The following is a 21,872-nucleotide window of genomic DNA, read 5'->3' as shown; positions in this document are numbered from 1 at the left end:
GATTTATTTTGGACTAAAAATGGCCAAGTAACCAATATTAATCATTTTGATAGCTCCTGGATTTTGTGATGACATCCAGGTCTTCTTAACCCTTTTATTTGAGAATGAAGACATCAAATATCTTTCACAGATGACCTTGCTCAGGATGAAGATAGTAAAATTATTAAAATTTAATATTCACATTCTTAACTTCGGTGAATCCTTTATAGAACACAGATCCTGATACAAATCCTCAGCTCTTTCCATCCACCTTCCCTCTTTCATGTCTTCTCTTCCTTCCACCCTATCTCCCTCCCTCCTTATTCCTTTATTGAATGTATTATGTTCCCACCATCTGCCAGGCATTCTTGGTGTCAAGAAATCCATTGAGTTTTGACATCATTTCAGATAAACATAACAATAGCAGATTAGTTTTAAAGAAAATCACTACCTATCCATGAGAATTACTGGGGAGGGTGGGATAAATAGGCCAAGTCTGGTGCTTACTGTCTTTCAAAAAATGTATCTTGGCTGAGCTTATCCATAGGAACCCCAGCTCATCTTCCACTATAGCCACCTACACGTTTCTCAGCCCTGCCGAACCCAGAGAGTGAACCATCATTCCTGCTGCCCAAACACAGGCTGTTATTTATTATACCTCGTAGGCGAGGTGAAATCTGGTAAGCAGCAGCTTCATTTGGAGGGATTCCCATGTTAGGTGTGACTTGTAAGCTGGCAGCAGAGGGTGAGGGATCGCTCAGCAATTGCCTGTACCTCCCCGTGTGGGCTGGTGCTTACACCTGTAGCCTCCTGGTGAAGTTGATGGGTCACCACCTCTGGAGTAGAGAATTCTGAGTGGTCAGCACTGAAGACAGAGCCCAGTCTCACAGGCTGATGGTCTACGGTGGCATAGAATGATCAGAGCTTCCAATTTGCGATATTTTGCCCTTTTGTTTATTTTTATAGAAGCAAGAAATTCAACTGTGTGGAAGACAATGACTTGTACACTTTTGTTCTTCTGTTTGGTGTTTCTTTTGCCCACAGAGTCCTGTAAGATATTAAGTCAGGTAAGAAAAGGGGGAAAGGTGGAGGAAATGGGTGGGGAATGTAAATGGACAACAGAATCCATCAACCAGCTCTCAGTTTCCCGAGAGCCCATGAGCTAGAGAGGATGGTGATGGAGTGACAGCCCTGACAGAAGAAACTGCAGCTACAGTTAACAAAAACCCATGCCAGCCAATAACTACAAATTATTTCCCCTCATTTTATTCTGAGATGCAATAAGATTGAAATGAAGGGTAATAAACTTCTTTCCATAACCTTTCACTTGCTTATAATCAGGGTGATGCTATTTCCTAAGGGGCTCTTGAAAATGTAGAGGTGGTGGAGTTACCATCATGACGGGCAGTTATTAATGGCATTTAGTTGGCAGGATCTAAAACTGGTTTGGCACAGTAGTTCATCATCCTAGTCAAAATGGCAAAAGCATCTTCTTTGGGAAACTGATAATGAAGAGCAAAAATGGGCCTCTCTCTGGAATATTTTCTTTCATACCATAGGTCATTTAAATTTCCCTATTAGTTGCTTATTTAAAATAATATGTGGAAAGAAAGTGTGAGAGAGAGAAAAAAAATATTTTGAGCATCTTGGGATCTTGAGAAGAGAGTATTATTATTTGATCACAGTTCTGAGATTGACAGGTGAAGCTCCACTCCCTTGTTTTATAGATGGAGAGATTGAGGCCAATGTTGTAGAATGTAATTTGCATGAGGTATGCACCCTGCTCAGCTACAGGGCCAAGGTGAGAACATCTGTCTTTAGATTCTCAGCTTCTTGCTATTTCCATTTTAATATGTTCCTTTTTAGTAAAGCTTTCTTGAGAGAGGAGCAGGGGAGATTCAAAGTTTTTTTCAGCAGTTTTCCAAATAATATTTACTTTCTAAGTAGTTTGCCTTAACTAGTGTGGGTGGGACTCTTTTCCATGACTCCCCTTCTGCCAACACAGAATGCATATCTGGTTCCAGGAGAAATTAGAGACCCTTTAGAAGCTTTTTCGCCGGAGACACTCCAACCCCACAACATGGTACTATTTCCCCCTCTTAATTTGATTTTTTTAATCCACAGTTTTCTTTTTAAATTTTTTTTTAATATTTATTATTTAATTGTAGTTGAACAAGATACCTTTATTTTATTTATTTTATGTGGTGCTGAGGATTGAACCCAGGGCTCTAACATGCTTGGCGTGCACTCCACTGCTGAGCCACATTCCTAGCCCCTAATCCACAGTTTTCTACCAGACAGAATGTGGAGTGTAGACAGAGGATGGGAGGTTGGCTTTGTTTATCTTGATTGCTGGGATCACCTCATCAGGGACATTTTATCCTTTTTTTCCTCTATTATAGAAGTTTCTGGGCGCTAAACAGTTTGGAATTGCCCCCTCTTGACTTGCCCTCGCACTGGGGCAGCCTAACCAGTTGAGCAGGCTGCCGATTTGCAACTGTCTTTTTTATGTTATTAGGTTGAGGATTGTTGGTATCTGAAGCTGAAGTGATCCACACTGCAGGCCCCCTAGAAATGAAATGATCAGAGGAGTCACATATGGCATGCTTTGGAAAATAGCTGGGAAGAATTAAATTAGGTCCTTCATTTAAGAAGACAGGTTTTCCAGAACTACTTGCAAACTTCATACCATGGCCTTCTGCCCACATACCTGACTGATATGATGTGACTTCACTGGAGTTGGTTTAATGGGTCAAGTCTCATGCAGAGTGTTGACTTCCTACTGCGTTTCCCATAGTGTATTGAAGAACATGGCTCTATCAGCATGGCTTTGGGGCCCCTTGAGAAGCCTATGCTTCCTTCCACATACCTACTCTGCCTGTCAGAGGTAGACATGGGCTGGCTCTTTGAAAAAACAAACAAACAAACAAACAAACAAACAAACCTGTTCCCTAAGGAGATGGTAAAGTCCTAGTCTCAGCCATGAGAGGAACTCCTTATGTAGCCTTGTGCAGGGCACCTCATCTAGCAAGGCCTCAGTTTTCTTATCTGTAAAATAAGAGGGTTGGACTGGGTGATGTAAAGAATCTTCCAGAACTCTTAAGACTATTATTTTAATATTCTTTTCATGGAAGAACTTTAGTTATTCTGCTTATGTAAATAGGACTTTATTCCCTTCCCTATAAAATAAGCCATACCACATCCATGATTTCAAGGATATTCAGTCCTGTGTTCCCAGAATTCAAAGGGGCCTCTAGAAGCAAAGTGAACCTTCATTAATTTCCCTGTAAATCCACCTCTGTCCACAATGTATCTTGTGGACAGAGTGTGGACTGTTCTTACTGGAGACAGAAGTGGACGCCTGCTGGTGCAATGGGAGGGAGGGCCGAGGGGAAAATGGGGCCACGGGCCATACTTCACAGCTCAGGTTTCAGTGGCCACACTGGCCTCACAGCTGATTCAGTCATAGTTTTTCATCTGTGACTAAAATGAACCATTGGGATTGCATATCAACAATTGATTTTGACATGAATTTTTTATTTTTCTGTCTAGGCTGCCAACAAAAACACGGAGAAGGTGCCTGCCAGGCCACATGGTATGTTGGCAGCAGTTCCTAATCACATGGAAGGCTGACTGTTCCTATATTGTAACAGAAGGCCATTCTCAGTCTTCGTCACATGGCATAGCAGATGGGACATCTTGGTAGCTTGTATTTGGACTCTGTTTTTTTTTTTTTTTTTTTCCTTGTGTTAAAATGTGCCTTTGACCACAGGTGTGTTCCTCTTTCCTCCCAGCATTCCCTGCTCCATCCTGGCCTGAGACTTCTTTGCCATAGATTTTTTGTATTGAGTGGATTCAAACCAGGGAGGTGGCTAAAAGGGATCCGTGAAAGCTCATTGATGATGTGACACACTATAAGTTTCTAGAACTGGAGGGCTTCTCTAGGAACATCAGGGACAGTGGATTCCAAATGAGCTGATCTGGAAAGCTTTAGCAATCTGAGGAGTTGCCCAGGGGTTTCTGTGGGCACAGGAGTGACCCAGTGGGCTAAGCTGTGGACTCTTCTGGCCCAATTTAACTGGGGCAATTCCACTTTTATATGTTTTATATATTGGAGTTCAGGATAAGATTCTATCAGACACGATAGGATTTTGTTGCTGAAATATGTGATGCCCACCGATTCATTTTAATCTTCTGCCATTTTACCAAGAAAAGATACCTGACATCCACCAGATTTATGTGCCTTTACTTCAGGGACACCTTGGTGATTGGCCCAGCATAACTTAGATCTCAGAGCTTTCGATCTGATATGGACATCTTTTTTTTCTCCCAGGTGTATGTGATTATGTCTGTATGGACAATTCCCATTGCAGCCAACCTTGCCCTCCAGGCACTGAGGGAAATATGGGATTTTCATGCAGGAAAAACAAATGGTACAAAGTTACTGATACCTGCCGGACTCTTAATGCCTTCAACATCTTTGAGGTAATATCCTGTCTCTCATAACATGGATTCTTTTGTGGGCTCTCTGAAAAAAGTGGAACCTTGAATTAGCAATTCATATTGGGCTTACATTAGGGGGAAGACGAACATGAGATGGGGTGGTAATAGTTGTTTGTTAATACGTAAATACCTACATATCTCTACTCTCTTAATTTTGAGCATTTGTGCTTCAGTTCCTCACACCCTTTCTTGACATGAAGGAACCCAGTCATTTAGGTTAGAGCTACAATGGGTGCCACAATTGTCATAGAAAACTGCTCAGTTAGCCCTTTAACACCCCAAAGCTCTGAGGAATAAGGTGTCCTTCACCCACTGGCAGCAGCCCTGGAAACTTTTTTAGACATGTGGAATTTGGGCCCCACCTTGGCCTGCTAAATCAGAATCTATTGTCTATCAAGATCCACAGGTGATTTCTGTTTTCATCCAAATGTGAGAAGCCAGCTGGCCTAAAGGGAATGACTTTATCATCAAACGGACATTTTCATATATACTTAAGTAATTACATAGCTTTTTAATTAAAGTCTAATAAACTCAGGTCAAATGCTATTTCTTCTCCTTTGCTTCTTTTTCTCCTTTTCTGGCAGGGGCTTTACTATTGTGCAGTTAAATCAGCTCCTGGTTCCTTCAGAGGAGTCTCTGCTTTAGCATTTCTTTGGTTTTAGGAACATTTCTTTTGTTGTTGTTGTTGTTGTGTTTGTGCACCTCTCTAGGGAGTATTTAGTGGGTATTAGACTAGGAGTCTCTGATCAGACTTCAAGAGGCTCTCCAGTTCTAACATCTGGGGAGATTGAGCAAAGATGTATGTGCAGACCCACACACAATATGTCTTAATATTCAAATGTTTTAACTTAAAAATTGCTAAATAAGATATAACCTGTCTGCTTCCATTCCAGATTCCATTCTATTCCTCAAAGGCAGTGCACTGCCAAGGTCATGCATCTAATACCCTGAAAACAGTGCCTCTTAACCTCTTACACCCCTAGGATGGTGGTGTCATCTAGCTTTGGGGAAGAAGCCCTTCCAGGCCCTAGAAGTAGACCTGGAGTGTTGAGTAGGGCATTTACATGTCTCTAGCAGGGCCACGGGCTCTGCATTGGCATGTCTTCTGGATCCACAGACTCCTCTTCCTGTGAAAGGGTAGGCTGGAGGTCCTTTCAAGCAAGGTCAGCACACTTTTCTGTAAAGGGCCAGACAGTGAATTACGTCGGTTTTGTGGGTCACATGCTCTCTGTTACTGCTGTACAGCTCTTCCATTATAGTGTGAAAGCAGCCATAGACAATACTTAAGTGAATAAGCCAGTGGAGTTCCAATAAAATTTTTTTTTCATATTTTTTATTTTTTTAAAGAGAGAGGGAGAGAGAATTTTTTTCATATTTATTTTTTAGTTTTCGGCAACATCTTTGTTTGTATGGTACCGCTTGAGCCACATCCCCAGCCCAAGTTCCAATAAAATTTTATTCACAAAAGAGAAAATGCAAAAACCAACAAACCAAAAAAAAAAAGGCAGAAGGCAGTTACCTAGGGGCCATAGTTTACCATTTCTACCATAAAGCATGGGACTCAGAACCTGAATCAATGGGAGATACTGTCTGTCACTGTTTTTAAACATTCTCGCATTCTTGTACCTCAGTGATTCTTGTACCTCAGTGTTCTTATTGTTTTGTTCAATCTAGTTCAGTTATAGTCATGTCTCAGACTTTGGTTTTGGGAAATAGTAAAAATAAGCTTAAATTTCACTAGAAATCTAATCTTTCTCTCTCTCTCTCTCTCTCTCTCTCTCTGTCTCTACACACACACACACACACACACACACACACACACGAATGTGCACACATAGTATGTATACACAGAGGCTGTCCAAAATCTAATGTGAAAGATGACAGTTGCTGTTTTGAAGGAGGGGTTAAGGAGTAGGCCATTTTTTTTTTTTTTTTGGTTCATTTACCTTGGTATTGATCAAGTTATTCTATCCTAAATGTGACTTTGAAATAGAAAACAGAAAATCATTATGCAATTCACAATTGTACAATAAGACTGGTAAATTTTGGTAAAAGTACTCTTATCCTTAACATAAACATGACATATTAAAAATTTCTTTGTTTTGGCTGTATCTTAGGAGGACTCATATTTAGCTAAACCATTTGGAGAAACCATAAGAATAAATGAATATGCTGGAAAATCTGAGACCATAACAGATATGTTGATGCAGAAGTGTCCAAAAGATTTGTCTTGTGTGATTAAAAACATTAAGCGGTCTCCCCGGATACCAGGAAACATCGCTGTCATTGTACAGCTCTTACACAACATTTCAACAGCTCTGCTGACAGATGTTGATGAGGCAAAGATGAAGGTGAGTGGCCTTGGATATTTAGTAGAGCACTGTCTACATGGAAAAGGAATTTAGGTTACTTGGAGTATTCTCTGAGCTTCTTGGAGCTGAAGACTCTTCCACCTCAGTATTTCCAGTATCTAGCATAGAAAGAGCTCAGTAAACTCTCAATGAAAACATAAAGAAAGAATGAATAACTTGTTGAATTAACAAACATTTATAGACTGCACTTACTTGGGACTGTGGTGAACATTGGAGTCTGCTTTTCCAATTTTGGCTGCTGTAAACCTCTAAGAATCATTCTAGCTTTGGCAGAGAGAAACATCTTTCTTACTTTTATTTGTGAGTTAGCGCTGGTTACTAAAACAGAAAATAATGGAATGCCAAGAAAATAGCCATATTCTCTGCAGAAACGTTGAAATGGAACTGGATCTGTTTCTTTTGTTCAAAGCAAAGAGTAGTTAAAAAGTAGCTTCAGCCTCTGGGGTCAGTTTCCCATTTACTATGTTCCTGTATAGGATTCTGCAACAGTTGGAATTTAACAGATGTTTTTAATCACATGATGGGTACTTGACAGGTTAAGCAAATTGTAGTTTTGCAAACTGTAATTTTTGTGAAGTTGAATTGATGATAGAAATGAGCAGATTGCCTGGGGATCTTGTTCTGATGCTGATTCTGATTCATTAAGTCATTCATTAAGGATCTGGGGTAGGATTCTCTGCCTTTAAGAAGTTCTTAGGGGATGCCTGTGCTGCTGGTCGGAGGACCGCACTTTGTAAAAGTGAATCTTGAATGCATTGGCTGTTTGAGAGTGACTCAGTACTAATACCAGTTCTTCACTGGCAGAGTTACAGCACCATGGCCAACCACATTCTTAACAGCAAAAGCATTTCAAACTGGACCTTCATTCCTGACAGAAACAGCAGCTGTGTTCTGCTTCACTCAGTCAATTCCTTTGCAAGAAAGCTTTTTGTAAGTAAACATCCCATTGACATATCAGATGTCTTCATTCATACCATGGGCACCACCATTTCTGAAGACAACACAGGAAAGAATTTCACTTTTTCCATGAAAGTTAATGACACTGGCAATGAAGTTACTGGGAGGGTGTTGATTAGTCAAGAAGAACTTCAGAAGGTGCCTTCCCCTTCTCAGATCATCAGCATTGCATTTCCAACTCTTGGGGCCATCTTGGAAGCCAGTCTTTTGGAAAGTGTCACTGCAAATGGGCTTGTTCTGTCTGTCATTTTGCCCAAGGAACTTAAAAGAATCTCACTGATTTTCGAAAAGATCAGCAAGTCAGAGGAAAGGAAGACACAGTGTGTTGGCTGGCACTCCCTGGAGAGCAGATGGGACAAGCAGGCCTGTAAAATGATTCAAGAAAACTCCCAGCAAGCTGTTTGCAAATGTTGGCCAAGCAAGTTGTTTACCTCTTTCTCAATTCTTATGTCACCTCAGACCTTGGAGAGCCCAATTCTGATTTATATCACATACATAGGCCTGGGCATTTCGATTCTTAGCCTGATCCTTTGCTTGTCCATTGAGGCCTTAGTGTGGAGTCAAGTGACGAAGACCGAGATCTCATACTTACGCCACCTGTGTATCGCTAACATTGCGGCCACCTTACTGATGGCTGATGTGTGGTTCATTGTGGCTTCCTTTCTCAGTGGTTCAATGACACACCACAATGGGTGTGTAGCAGCAACATTTTTTGTTCATTTCTTTTACCTGTCTGTGTTTTTCTGGATGCTTGCCAAGGCACTCCTCATCCTCTATGGAATTCTGGTTGTTTTCCATACACTGCCCAAGTCAGCCCTGGTGGCATCTCTCTTTTCAGTGGGTTATGGGTGCCCTTTGGTCATTGCTGTTATTACAGTCGCTGTCACAGAGCCTGGCAAAGGCTACCTACGGCCAGAGGCCTGCTGGCTTAACTGGGACACCACCAAAGCCCTCTTGGCCTTTGTGGTCCCAGCTCTGGCCATTGTGATAGTCAACCTGATCACGGTCACACTGGTCATCACCAAGACCCAGCGAGCTGCCATTGGCAGTTCCATGTTCCAGGAAGTGAGAGCCATTGTGAGAATCAGTAAGAACATCGCCATCCTCACACCACTGCTGGGTCTGACCTGGGGATTCGGAATAGCCACAGTCATTGATGACAGCTCCCTGGCCTTCCACATTATCTTCTCCCTGCTCAATGCCTTCCAGGTAAGTCCAGATGCTTCTGCTCAAGATTGAAGTGAGAGAATATGTGAAGAGGTTTTGTGATCGGGAGTTTGTGGCATCAGATTATAAAAAAGACAATTAAATAGCATATCTGGAATAAGAAAATTAGCCTTTGTTCCAGAAAGGCCTGGATTTGAATTTTGACCCTCTTATTTACTAATACTGTTTAATAAGATCTTGGAATATTTACTTAACTTTTTCAAGCATATTTTTCTTATACATAAAATGGGTATAATATTGTCCACTTCATAGAGTTGTTTGGAAATAAAATCATGATTGTGAAAGCATCAAAGTACTAAAATAATCTAAAGATCATAAGCAGGCTTCTAATAGGCTGACTTGTTACTGTTGAGAAATTAAACAATAACACCTCTGCCCAAATTTAGGGTTATAACTGGAGTTATTAAATTTTTTATTATATTTTCTGCCACTTAGAATTTTTAGTTGCCATTGGAAACCATCTTATTTTAACAAGTTGTGCTATATAGAGTGGCATTAAAAAAGGTTTCTCTTCTCTCATATCTTGTATGAATTAACAACATTTGCAGTTTTATCCTTGACAAATTTTCTATGCTAATAAGATATTTTGCATAATATAGGGGTTTGAAAATAATGTATGAGAACAATGTTAATAAGAGAGGATGCCTCACATTTCTTTGGAAACTATTCATTGTACTGTATATTTGTAGAGCAATTAGTAATTATCAATTCCTTACACATGTTTACAAAACTAATCATAAATAGGACTGAGGTGAGAACCCAGTTTTCCCAAGTCTCAGTTCAGCATATCCCATACCTATCTTCCAAGGGACCTTAGCTCATGTCTCACCCCATAGCACTTACCTTTTTTGTCTCCCTTGGGGCCATCTCCCCTGTGATTTTTTCTTCTGGACTAGTCTGTGAGCACTTTGACCTGTCATACTAGGATGAATTGAAATTTCCATTCAGTTTTTGCCTTGACTCTGGGCCAGGAGCAGTTTGGGGCTCCATGTGTAGAAGTCATTGGGGAGCTGAGAGCAGGGCATGGGTAAGAGCCAGACATTGGGAGGGCAGAAGGCAGGGCTGTGCTGAAGCTGGCTTGTTCTGGCTCATGGGAACTGACACATTCTCAGGAATTTTGTGAGCTGGTTATAAACACAATCCTCAGCAAAAATTAAAATGTGCAATGAAATAAATTAAAAACAAAGATCATACTTTGAGACTAATCACTTCCTAATCATTTGTCTAACATTTTACTATGCTCTTGATTTGGGTTTGCTATATCCATAGGGTGGAAATACTAAGTAATGATGTGCTACTGCCCATTTCTTCCTACCTTCATGCTCAGCCGTGTTGTATTGCTAGATTTAATCAGCCCCAGTGAGAGCACTTAACCATAGTGATGGGTAAATACTACAAATTAGGAGAGTTGATAGTTATTTACCAGCATCTCATTGGATCAATACATCTTCACGATGCCTAGGAAGGGAGGAGAGGAAGAGGAATCAGTCATGGAGAGGAGATAACAGTTATGAGGCGGGAGACACAGAAAGCCGGATAAGAAGAAGGAGGGAAACAGATTCTTAGGATGAGAAGACACAAGAGGCAGTTGAGGCTGACAGAGCAGAAAAGAGATTCTGAAATATGCTGGGAGGCCCAGAACGTGTGTGAGGAAGACTCTTCTGAAGATTTCCTGGTCCCAGCCCCATGGGAGTATCTCCAATGGCTTAACCATCCCCTTTACTATGGAGGTGTATTAGGTAGTTAGCTGCTATCTTAATGATCCATAGTTACTTCTGATTGGTATCCCCTCCTGTTATTTATGGGAGGTAATTGTGGGCTGGGTGAGGTTTGGGGACCCCCTGTAGCTGTTTTAGTAGGAGAAATCTACAGCACATATATTAAAACTTGGGGGAACACCTTGGAATTTACTTGCTCAAATTGTGTTTTATCTACTAAAAGAAATGCAAAGATGCGGCTGATAAGTTCTTAATAGGTACATTCTCTCATCCCTTTTCCTTCAGATATTAAACTTCATGACTAATCTTTTGTCTAAATCTTCTCATTGACATTTTAGGTAACTTTCCCCAAGGGGCACAAACCAATGAAAAGTGATTTTAATTAAACGTTTCCTTTACATATTTGTGGCTATACAGGGGCAGAGTGTATCATAAAGTTATCAAACACATAAAAACTCAGTACAGAGACACCATCCTTATTGAGTATTTATTTTGTGTCAGTCATTGTGCTACCTGTTGTGGATATAAATATAAATAGGTCAACCCTAAGGAATTGAAAATCTTATGAGGAGAGAAACTCTTCTTAGTCCTTTAGCCAAAGAATGCAGATTCTAAGCAGAAACATGCTAGAATGGTGGTTTACAGATCTTTAATATTTTAAATTTCTGAGCCAGCCTCATTTAATTCTGATTCCAAATGCATTCCTAGCACCAAAATCAGGCTGACAAGTATTTGTCCTAAGCATCTTTTTAAGAATAATACTTTGTAGTCCAGAGGACATTTTTTTTTTTTAAGTAGAAACAATGACAGGTTTCAATAATTACCTTGTAGGCTAAGAGTATCACACAAAAGAGCAATCTGATAAAAGCTATGTGTGGAGCAAAGTGTTGAATGTTTGTTGGACAGGCTGGATGGAAAGGTATATATGTTCGGGGGAATGAATGAGCTGTGTGGCTGTACACCTGTTCCTGTAAAGTCCTCCATCTCTCAGGAGGACTTCTACCAAACTGTTAGCTGTAGGTTGGGTGTTATTCTCACTGATGAATCTGATTGTAACATCCTTATGGTGCCAGTTGTATTAAACCCATGAGCCTTAACAGGCTTCTGACTGGGTTTGTATTTACTTATGAAATTGGAGCAACTTCATAAGGAGGCCTAAAGAAAAGGTCTTTATCTCACTTCCCTTTTTGATCCATAGTGTAAGTAACTGAACATTCAAGAAAACTCTTTGCTTCCCCCCCACCGCCCCGCCACCACCGCCAATGGATATCTCTATCACTTAATGAAAGTGGAATGTCTGAGCTTTCTTTTTCTTATCTGAAAAATGGGACTACTCCCTATCCTTCCTTGTCCAAAGAAGTTTTGTGCCAATCTATGGTGAAAAAAGTAAGAAACTCAAATGGACTAAAATTGCAAAGGAACAACCTGTTTTTCGTTTTATGGGATCCTCCTCTTGTATGGATGGTAGGAGATTGAAGAACCAATCAATTCCCTCTATTTTATCTTCTTTGGAGCAACTGCAATATGGTTAGAAAGTCAATCTATTTTATGATTTATTAATTTTTTCTGAGTATGCATATATTTGGTTTTTCTTTGCAAAGTTTTGTAATATTCTTTGCTGTGGATAGGAGAAGGAGGTTGAGTGTGTCCTGGGAAGCTAAGCACACTTCTTTTTGCTCTTTGTTGTGGAAGTTTCTTTCATTACTTATTGTTCAGGGACTGCAAGGCTGCTGTCCATTGCCTAACTCTTTCTTGGAACTTATATTCCAATAAGAGGAATAGTTTCTGCTAAATGATAAATACTTTTATTTTGCTCACCTTAAAAAAAATCCTTCAAATATTCCTGTATGAAGCAAGGACCTTGTTCTGTTTGGTTTGCTGAGGTTTCACAGTGTCATAAAATAGGAAATTAGAATCTTAAAATAAGAAATTAAAAGATTGAATAAAATTGTTTTCTTTTTACCCAAATAGTGGTGGAATGATAAATACTAGTATTTATTATTATCATTTTGTAAATGGCTTCTCCTCCCTTTTTTATCTTTCACAGGGCTTCTTCATCCTGGTGTTTGGAACAATCCTGGACCCAAAGGTACCGTATATAAATTCTTTTTTTTCTTTCTTGTGTTACCAGTACTTTGCCCTGAGATGCTCACTTGTAAAGGCCACTGAGAGTCTTTCACCTGAGTCATGTGTAGAGTCACATGAGTAGAGCACCACTGTTCCTTATAACGAAGGTGACATCTACCACCTTTTGAGCTCTTGAGAGGATAAGTATTTTATGCACATTAGTTCTAATCCTCAAAACGATCTTGGATATTACCATTTTCAATTTTACAGATGGGAAAACAGAATGATTAAGTAGCTTGTTCGGAACTCTGCACAAACCCACCATGACCCACTGAGGCAGAAAAGGGGTTTGTTCCATCTCACAGTGCCATCTTTGGGAGGATCTCTCCTTGGCTTGGAGGTTCCACTGCAGGAATTGTCTCCAATGCACAGGACAGAGCTGTTCCAAGAGAGATACCATTGTTCCTGCCCTTTGGCTTGGCACAGATAGCAAAGCTCAATAGGCCAATGTTACACAGTGGATACTTAAACTAGAATTGCTACTACTGCTATGTAGGGAATTACCTCCAACCCAGCCTGTTGGGGCTCGGTGGTACCTGGTTTTTTGCAATGAGGGGGCTGATGATCTGAACTCAGGTTGTGTAACTGTACCTTAGCTGCAGAATTGGTTGGAGGAGTAAGTTCCTGATTTTCACCTTGAAGAGCAGTGGACTAAAGGAAGGGAATTCTCCAAACACAGATGAGTGTTGATTGTTGTAAGTGGTGAGAACAAATAAAAATTAAACAAATAAAACCTCAGATGTTTACTGAGGCTTCTGAGATTGTCCCCTTTTCCCCCATTGTATTGTGTTGCCTCTTGGAATAGCAAACAACCCTCTCAGATATAGATACAAACACCTTCTACTAATTAAAATAAATTAATTTATAAAGTCAAAAGGGACAATATGAGGTTGGATATGCCCCCCCCCAAAAAAAAACAAAAACAAAAACAAAAACAAACACACACAACGAAACGAAAGCAAAACTCATCTTCACTGCAAAGTTATGGCTTTCTAAAAAGTATGGATGCTAATTCTATTATTAGGTTGATATCAAAGGCTTATGAAAGAAGACTTTCACAATTGTCCTCTCATCATTTTTTAAGGTTATCATATCAACCTGGTAATAATTATTGAGAGGTGAAAGCATATTAGTCTTGGTATTTCTATGTACCTAATAGTTCCTAACTTAACAAAGTTCCAATTTATGAAATTTTCACTTTATGTTGGTGCAAAAGTGATATGCATTCAGTAGAAACTTTATTTCAAATTTTGAATTCTGATCTTTTCCTGGGCTGGAAATGTGCAGTGTGATACTCTCTCACCAGGCTGGGTGTTGGCAAGTCCCAGTCAGCCAGGTGTTGCAATGGTAAACAACTGATACTCCACTGTGTTGCTAAGCTATGATGTTCAGTAGGCTAAATGGATTAAGTTTAACTTATGATATTTGACTTACAATGGGTTTGATTATGAGGTGTCTCCCCAAAGCTACTGTGTTAATGCAGGAATATTCAAAGGTAAATTGATTGGATTGTAACTTAGTTTGAATCCCAGGAGGTGGGCATGGCTGGAGGAGGTGGGTTCCTGGTTGTTCTTTCTCGTGGCCCCCTTTGCTTTCTGACCCCACCAGAAACTGAGCAGATTTTTCTCCAAGAGGAGGCCATGATGTATTGCCTCAACTTTGATGCAAATCAGTGGATTCTGCTCACCTTAGACGAACCTTTGCAACAGTGAGCTGAAAATAAACTTTTCCTCTCCTAAGTTGTTCTTGTTGGTCACACTGACACAGAACTGACTGAAACAGGTTTATGGGGATGCAATCCCATTGTCATTCAAAGAGCATCTGTACTAGCTGTGTGCAATTGGGGAGTTCTTAATGCTTATGAATCTGAGGTTCCTCAAAAGGTAAACACTTGAAAGTATCACAGGAGCCTACATGATTGATGGAAGAAAAACTATAATTTCTAGTCATCTCCAAAAACAAGTAGTAGTCAGTCAAAAACAGTGAGCATGTATGCCAAAATGTGCTTACTATTAATTTTTAAAGTATGAATTATGTACCTTATAAAAGTATATAATTATGCAACACAGAGTTGAAAAAGAATGACAACAAAAAATGTAAATAGGAGCTCTAATATATCTCCACAAATCCCAGTGGATCATTTGGTGCACTGGCCCCTGACCCCTCATTGGACCTTGGGAGTGACAAAGAAAACTGCATTTTCAGGGAAGGGTGAAGTCACCCTGAACTGGATGGCTTTGGCATAAGTTAATTGTGAAGACAGAACTTATACAAGGCCTCGGAATGTAAGTAACATTTTCACAGCAGAAGGAAAGTCAGAGGAAATAAGAAGAGGTACGATATTCAACAGGAGAGGAAAGGATGATCTGGAATCAGGGGATGTGAATTCAAGTCCTGGTTGTTTCTCTTAGTAGCTAGAAGATTTTAGAAGTCAATCTTGGAGCCTTAATTTCCTCAGCTGTAGAATGGGGATAATAATATCTATCCTGCAGGGTTTTTTTTTTTTTTTTTTTTTTTTTTTTTTTGGTGGGGGGTAAAACAAGATGACAACTGTGAAAAGCACTTTAAAGTTATAAAACCAAATGTAATTGTTATTTAATATTCTTATTTCCTTGATTCCATGGACTGTAGCTATGTTGTATAGTACTTTCTTTTTTCATCTAGAAATGGGTGGAATCATTGACAAATTGTGGAAGTGATTAACTATTTAAATGTTCCAAAAGTAAAATAAAGTACAATAAATAAATTAAAGCCTTATGTTTGAAATCCTCAAGCTTGTGACCAATTTTACTTCTTAGCCATTGGGTCCAGGCTTAAGTTCCTGAACATGAGTCTCCTAAGCCAGTTCTACCTCTCCTGTCTTCCCCAAGGTCCCAGTTCCTTCCCAGACCATTCCACCAGGTTACTGATCCCTCTGTGTTCTACCAATAGGGACCCGGCTGATAACATTCCCTTGTCACAGTATTTGCCAGGTTCAGGTACATGTATTAACTTCATATAACCTTTTAATTCTTAACTCCTTTTGTTAAATATCCAGATAAGAGAAGCCTTAAAGGGTCGAGTGAACTCTGTGAAATGGATCGCCAGAATATCAGAGGTAAAGCTCTCCTGTGCATTTTTTTGCATTGGTAAACCAGCAAGATAACAGTGCAGAACTGGCACCTCAACACTCTGTAATTTGTTTTTTCCCCAAGTGAGTGCCTGTTTGAGCTGCTCATATTCTTTCTGAGTACCAGATTTACAGAGAAATAAAATCTTGAAATCCAGAGAAATTAAATTAGGCCTAAATGCACTTAGAGGTGAGTAACGAGGTGGCAAGTTTGGAGATGTAAGAGAGCACAGGATGAAAGAGAGAAATGAGGGGAACTGAGAAGTCTGATCCCACCAGACTGATGGTTCTCTGCTGATCAGTTGCATGACATCCACAGTGTGAAAATTTCAGGGAGCCATATTCTGATCCCACACAAAGAACTTCTTGAGAGCTTGGTTTTCAAGATGGGCCAGTTGCCACGATAACTGGAGTTAAGTAGGCTGGGGGTCAGCTCAGGGATGTTGTAGAGAAGATTCAGTCATTATTATCTAATAGGATAGACCATAACATGTCCTTTAACATATATTCTATTCTTATAACTTAGAAACCATTTATTGTTAAGCAAACTTGTTCTGAGTGAGTGAGAGACAATCTGAAACTTTCTAGATGGCAGCAGAAAAGGGATTTGAGGTTAACCTAAGACATAGACCAGCAACAAGAGAGGAGGTGATCTAGAGTTTTCCAGGCCACATCTGAAAGGACCAATACCACCCGTCAAGAGCTGGTGCTACAGGAGATAGGCACCTGGTGGGTGACAGGTCATTCTGGGACTGTTGTACCTGTGGCCCTGAGTAGCACTATTATCACCTTTCCCTATGTCCTTTGCCTTCCCATTCTCTTTTCTTTGTCTCTTTTGTCTCCTTATCTTCTCTCCTTTTTCTTCCTTTTCTTTGCTTATTGCATCTACTCTTACTTTTACCTAAGCTTTGATCTTGTTCTTAGTCCTTGGTTTCTACACCTGGGAGATGACTGACTTCTCAATATTCCTTCCAGCTAAAGACAGATTAAAAAAAGGCAAATTTACTGAGTATTGACACTAATAATTATTTAAAGCAGTCGCTTTCAACCTCAGCCACACATGAGAATCAACTGGGAAGATTCCAAAAAATGGGGTTACTGGGTCATACGCCTGGATGGGTCTGCGGTATGCCTTGGGTTTGGGGAGTTTTGACAGCTTCCCAGGTGATTCTAATGTACAGTCAAGGCTGAGATGCATTCACCAAAAGCCTTCTGAAAGGATCTTAACTTCATAAATACTGCTTCCTACCAGTGCACCTGATTTAAGCATACCCCTCTGTCGCCTGTCCACGGTCACAGTGCTCTCAGGGCACTGTCTTGATCTCTTCCAGGTTAGCACTACTCTTTTTTTAAATGTGCTTTCAGTATTGGTCCGTTCAGGCCACAAAAGGGAAAGTTTGCCTTTCTGTGACAAAGAAAAAGAGTCATCTTGTCCATTTCTCTTTGGTTTTTAAATGAATAAATCCAAACGATGCTCAGTACTTTATTGTCAATTGTCTACAGGCTGTCAGTGGTTTTCAATGTCGGCTGTACATTAGAAGCATTAAGGGAACTTTAAAAAAAATACTATAGTCCAGGCCTCAATGAAGAAAAATTACATCAGAAACTCTTGGGTTTAGGGCCTAAGCATGTCTTTAAACTCTGCAGTAATTCTAATGCACGGCTGGGGTTAGGATTCACGGGTCTAAGTACTAGGTACCTTTCGGCTCACTTCTTGAAATCCTTCCTGCATTCTGCTCACTAGCTTATTAGCTTTATCAACCTGCTCAGAAGATGGAAGTAGGCATGGTCTATCATCTGTTCTCCTCTCCAGCTTTGTCAGCCCCTGATTTGTAGGTAGCAATCTTCTACATCCAGGTTTAACTCACCCTGGGTAGTACTTGCCTGGACAGGGTCAGTCCCAATACCCTACACCCAGGATAATAAATGCTCGTCTGTGGTTATATTACATCTAATATCATGAATTAGCCTATGGTAATGTGATAGTAAATCTACTAGTGTATTAGTGTGTTACTTCTCTTAGGCAACATATACCTAAAACATACCTAAAAGATATATTTTCAATACATGTACATCCGAAAGGAATTACTTTAATGTTGAGGATTTCAGCAGATCAAATGAGAAGGGGTGCTTGGGGTCCGAGGACCATTCTGCACCATCCTCTCTGTGTTCCTCCCTTCCTGGGACCCCAACTAGGGACTCTTTCAGGAGAGGGATCCAGGCAGGCCTGGCTGGAGAGGAGGAGGACCTTTCACACCAGCCTGTTCCTGTATTGTTAGTGGTTCTAATATAAAGAGGTGAAAGGGTGAAGTTAAAAGATAAAATAAATCTCTGCTTTAAATCCTCGTGTGCTTTAAATTACTGTGATAATTGCAAACGAACTAATAATGATAAGCACAATTATACTTTGTCTTTCTTAGGACCTTTCTTCTGAATTCTCTTGTCAACCCACCAAAGGGCCAAGCTAACAAACTACATGCATTCCTAACTCAGGAGGTGAGTGCAAAGCCAGAGGGTCTCCATGCATGTGCCATGCATGTGCACTTTTTTCAAAAATGATAATTCGATTGTAATTAGAAATGATTTTTTCTTGATTGAAAGGATTCTTTCATACAATCTATTGTCACTTTGGTATAGTTAGAAATTCATTCACATTTCCAGTTCTTGAGCTACTGAAATTTTTGCCATCCTTGCAAAACCATCAGGCATGTCTGAGAAGGTTTGTGAATTAGAGCACTGAGCACCGGTGCCCGCTCTGCTTAACTGCTCCCTCTCTTCAATCTGTCCCCTAATTTCCCATTTTAGGACACCATAAATTATATAAGCAATATCCCCAAATTTCCCACTGTCACCTCTCTCTTTTTTCTCATCTTAAAAGATCAAGAAATTATGATGGAACATATTTGGGAGAGGCCCTAGGGGTAATGTAAAAAGTTGCTTTACATTTGAGGTAGTGTCTGAAAACTGGACAGAAAAAAAAATAGAGAGTTAGAGAAGGGAGCTACAGGGGGAAACAAGTTCAGAGACATCTAGACAGAGGGATATGGTGGCTCAGAGTTGAAGACAGCCATCTCCCTACATGGACATGTATAGGTACACTGTCCCAATCCTGTGTCCTGATGTCCCTCTATATCTAGAAAGGGAAGAGCAGAGAGGGAGACAGACACAAGATTCACAGAGACAGGGAGATGCAGCACAGAGAGGCTGAGTGGTGCATAGGGACACTCAGACACACGGAATTAGGTAGAGGGAATGACTGCACAGACGAGATGCACACAGAGTGACAGAAACAGAAATGGAGGCAGACGTATTCAGGCCTGCAAAGGGAGCCTCCTGCCCCTTACTCCAGGCTTCAGCAGCCTTTGGGCCTTGGGCAATGCCCAGAGCCTTGTGCAGGGAAAAGGAAGGGTCTTTCCTAAGAGAAGTTTGGTTTGGAACACAACACTTGTAGGCAATAGAACAAGTTTGTTCTCTCGATTCTGGAATGGCCTCAAGAGAAGAGACTCTCCATCTGCCAAGAGGGCTCTACCCAAAGGTTCAAGAAAGAGTGAGCTTTATAATGCAATTGTTGTGAATAGCCTTTGGGTTTTGCTACATGTACGTTAAAGCTGTGATTTTCTGTTCATGATGAGGTTGTTCATTCCAGGAATGGCAGAGCCCAAAGAAGAAATGTGCTTATTCCTGTCTTCTTGCCACCAGAGAGAATGAAGGAAACCTCACGCCGTGGAGCTGTCAGAGGAGGGCACGAAGTGTGCAGAGGATGGAAGTCCTTCTTCTGAGTTGTTCTGTGCTACTGAATACGTCTTGCCCATGAACCATATATATACAGATGTGACTTCTTTAGTCATAAGCCAAGTGAAAATCATAGAGTTTGAATCAGAAAAAACAAAACAAAACAAAACCCTATTTCAAGTCAAGGAGGCAGAAGCCTGGAGTTGTGAGCACAGCTAATCAAAGGCAGAAGCCCAAGTCTGTGGACTCCCAGTTCTTGACTTTCTCTCCAAGATCAGGTAGCCACTGAAGGGCTTTCTGTTTATACTTTCTGTCACCAACACTGTATATTTGAAGCCTGTGATGGGGAAAGGGAATATCATATTTCAAGGTCAAAGCTGCTCATTTTCTTAACTTTGTATGTAAACAAATTTAACCTTCAAACCAGGTGTTGCTGGATAGAGAACAATGTTATAGGTAGAAGCCCCTTTACAGAGTAAGTGCATTGACAGCTGCCGCAGGAGAAAACCATGGAACAGTGGATGATCCCAATTATCTCACCAAGAAGCCAGTGTTATTGATGTTCCAGTAGAAATGGGAATGTGAGGCTCACTTTGTGCACGAGTAGTGTCTCTTTCTTTCTGTTTTTTTTTTTTTTTTTTTTTTTTTTGCTCCAAGGCATCTTCCTCTAAGTGAGAAGTGTGAGAAGGCAAAGGAATAATAAAGAGATTCATCAGAAGGTAGAAAAAAATGCATCAACCTGGAGAAAGAATTATCTTACAAGAGGCACTGCTTATATTGGGACAACAATAGCATTCTTCTCAAATGGAGTCAGAAAGTGATTTGAATTTGTCTTTTAGCAATAGACCTGGAGAGACTCCTTAAGAGAAGGAGGTGAGATAGGCATAGTCCTGGTTTTTCTCAGTGCACAGAAATTAGGCATCAAGAAATGCCACTTATCCAGAGTCAATATATTGAGGCAAAGATGGAATCTTATAAAGCCAAGTAGTTAGATGACTGTGAATCTGGACAGACCTTAGAAAAGCCTAAGTCTAATTGCCTCATTTTACAGCTGAGGATTCTGAGCACAGGGACAGAAGGAGGGATTAGCCTGTTGTTTGTATCATGTATTAAGCAGTCACAGCTGGTATGAAAACACTACAGTGTACTCACTTCTGGAGATAGGATATTGGGAAAGATACCCCACCATGCTCATCATTACACCAAGAAAGGCCCATGGATGATACAAGAAACTACAGAATTATTTTGGGACCCTGTGAAGAAGTTGTGCTCACTCTTCGGCAGCCCCAAACTACTCTGCACCATCTTAGAAAATGTCGAGGAACTGCATGGGATAGGTTGGCTCCTGATGACCTTGACAGGGACACATGCAGTATCCTGCTTACACCTCACAAAGGGGATGACTTGGTCAGGTGGACCAAGGAGAAATTGGTGCTAACACTGCCTAAGGCAGACTCATGAGTAGAGTACTTTATTTATGGCCATCCTTGGGAAAGTCACTTACATTCCTTAGACTACTTTTCTGTAAATTGAAGATAAGAAAACCTACCTCAGAAGATTACTGTATAGATTAAATGTACAAATGCAGGTATTTAGAATAGTACTTGGCAAATATTAATTGCTCATTAAATGTTAAGTTTTTTTTAAGAGTACTTGTGAATATGTGTACACATACAAACACACATAACACAAACAAATGTACAGCTCAGCTCTGCTCTTTACATGAGTTTGGATGTAGATATGCCCACAGGAACTAGTTGACTGACTGTTAAATAAAAGAGTCAAGCATTCAATTTGGTCTGTGCAAAATCTGCTGAGTTTACTACCATAGAATGAGCCTTTTATCAATGCTACTCTGGTAATAATACATGGTTCCCTGCCTTGGAAATAAGAGGGTGTGGCACAGGGCTCTAAGCCCTGTCCTTGTCTAAGCTTAGCTTCACTTTCTTTTTTTCCGGAGAAGTATTCCCTGATTGGTCTAACCAGAAATGCTGATCCTCCTTCCTTAATGTGTTATGTGATTTATAACCTGTGCCATTCACTTTACATCGAGATATATATATATATATATATATATATATATATATAATGTTTTACTGTTTGTTTACTTTGAGTCCTTTATGTGCATACATTTTCTTTCCCAGATAA

At 40.3% G+C, this 21,872-nt stretch overlaps 1 protein-coding gene across 1 annotated transcript; it reads left to right on the top strand.

Annotated features, from left to right (window-relative positions):
* The first annotated feature begins 974 nt into the window (after positions 1-974).
* On the top strand, positions 975-21,185 carry LOC143402565 (adhesion G-protein coupled receptor F2). Its single transcript, XM_076860115.2, has 8 exons — positions 975-1,046; positions 3,532-3,574; positions 4,313-4,464; positions 6,600-6,833; positions 7,659-9,020; positions 12,804-12,845; positions 15,921-15,980; positions 20,889-21,185. The coding sequence occupies exons 1-8, from the start codon at positions 975-977 to the stop codon at positions 21,183-21,185; spliced, it is 2,262 nt and encodes a 753-aa protein (XP_076716230.2).
* Positions 21,186-21,872: the final 687 nt, after the last annotated feature.

This window comes from Callospermophilus lateralis, chromosome 6 (genome assembly GCF_048772815.1).
Source record: "Callospermophilus lateralis isolate mCalLat2 chromosome 6, mCalLat2.hap1, whole genome shotgun sequence".
Lineage (NCBI taxonomy): Eukaryota > Metazoa > Chordata > Mammalia > Rodentia > Sciuridae > Callospermophilus > Callospermophilus lateralis.
Note: the sequence above shows the minus strand (reverse complement) of the source record. Positions and strands in the feature narration are given on the sequence as shown.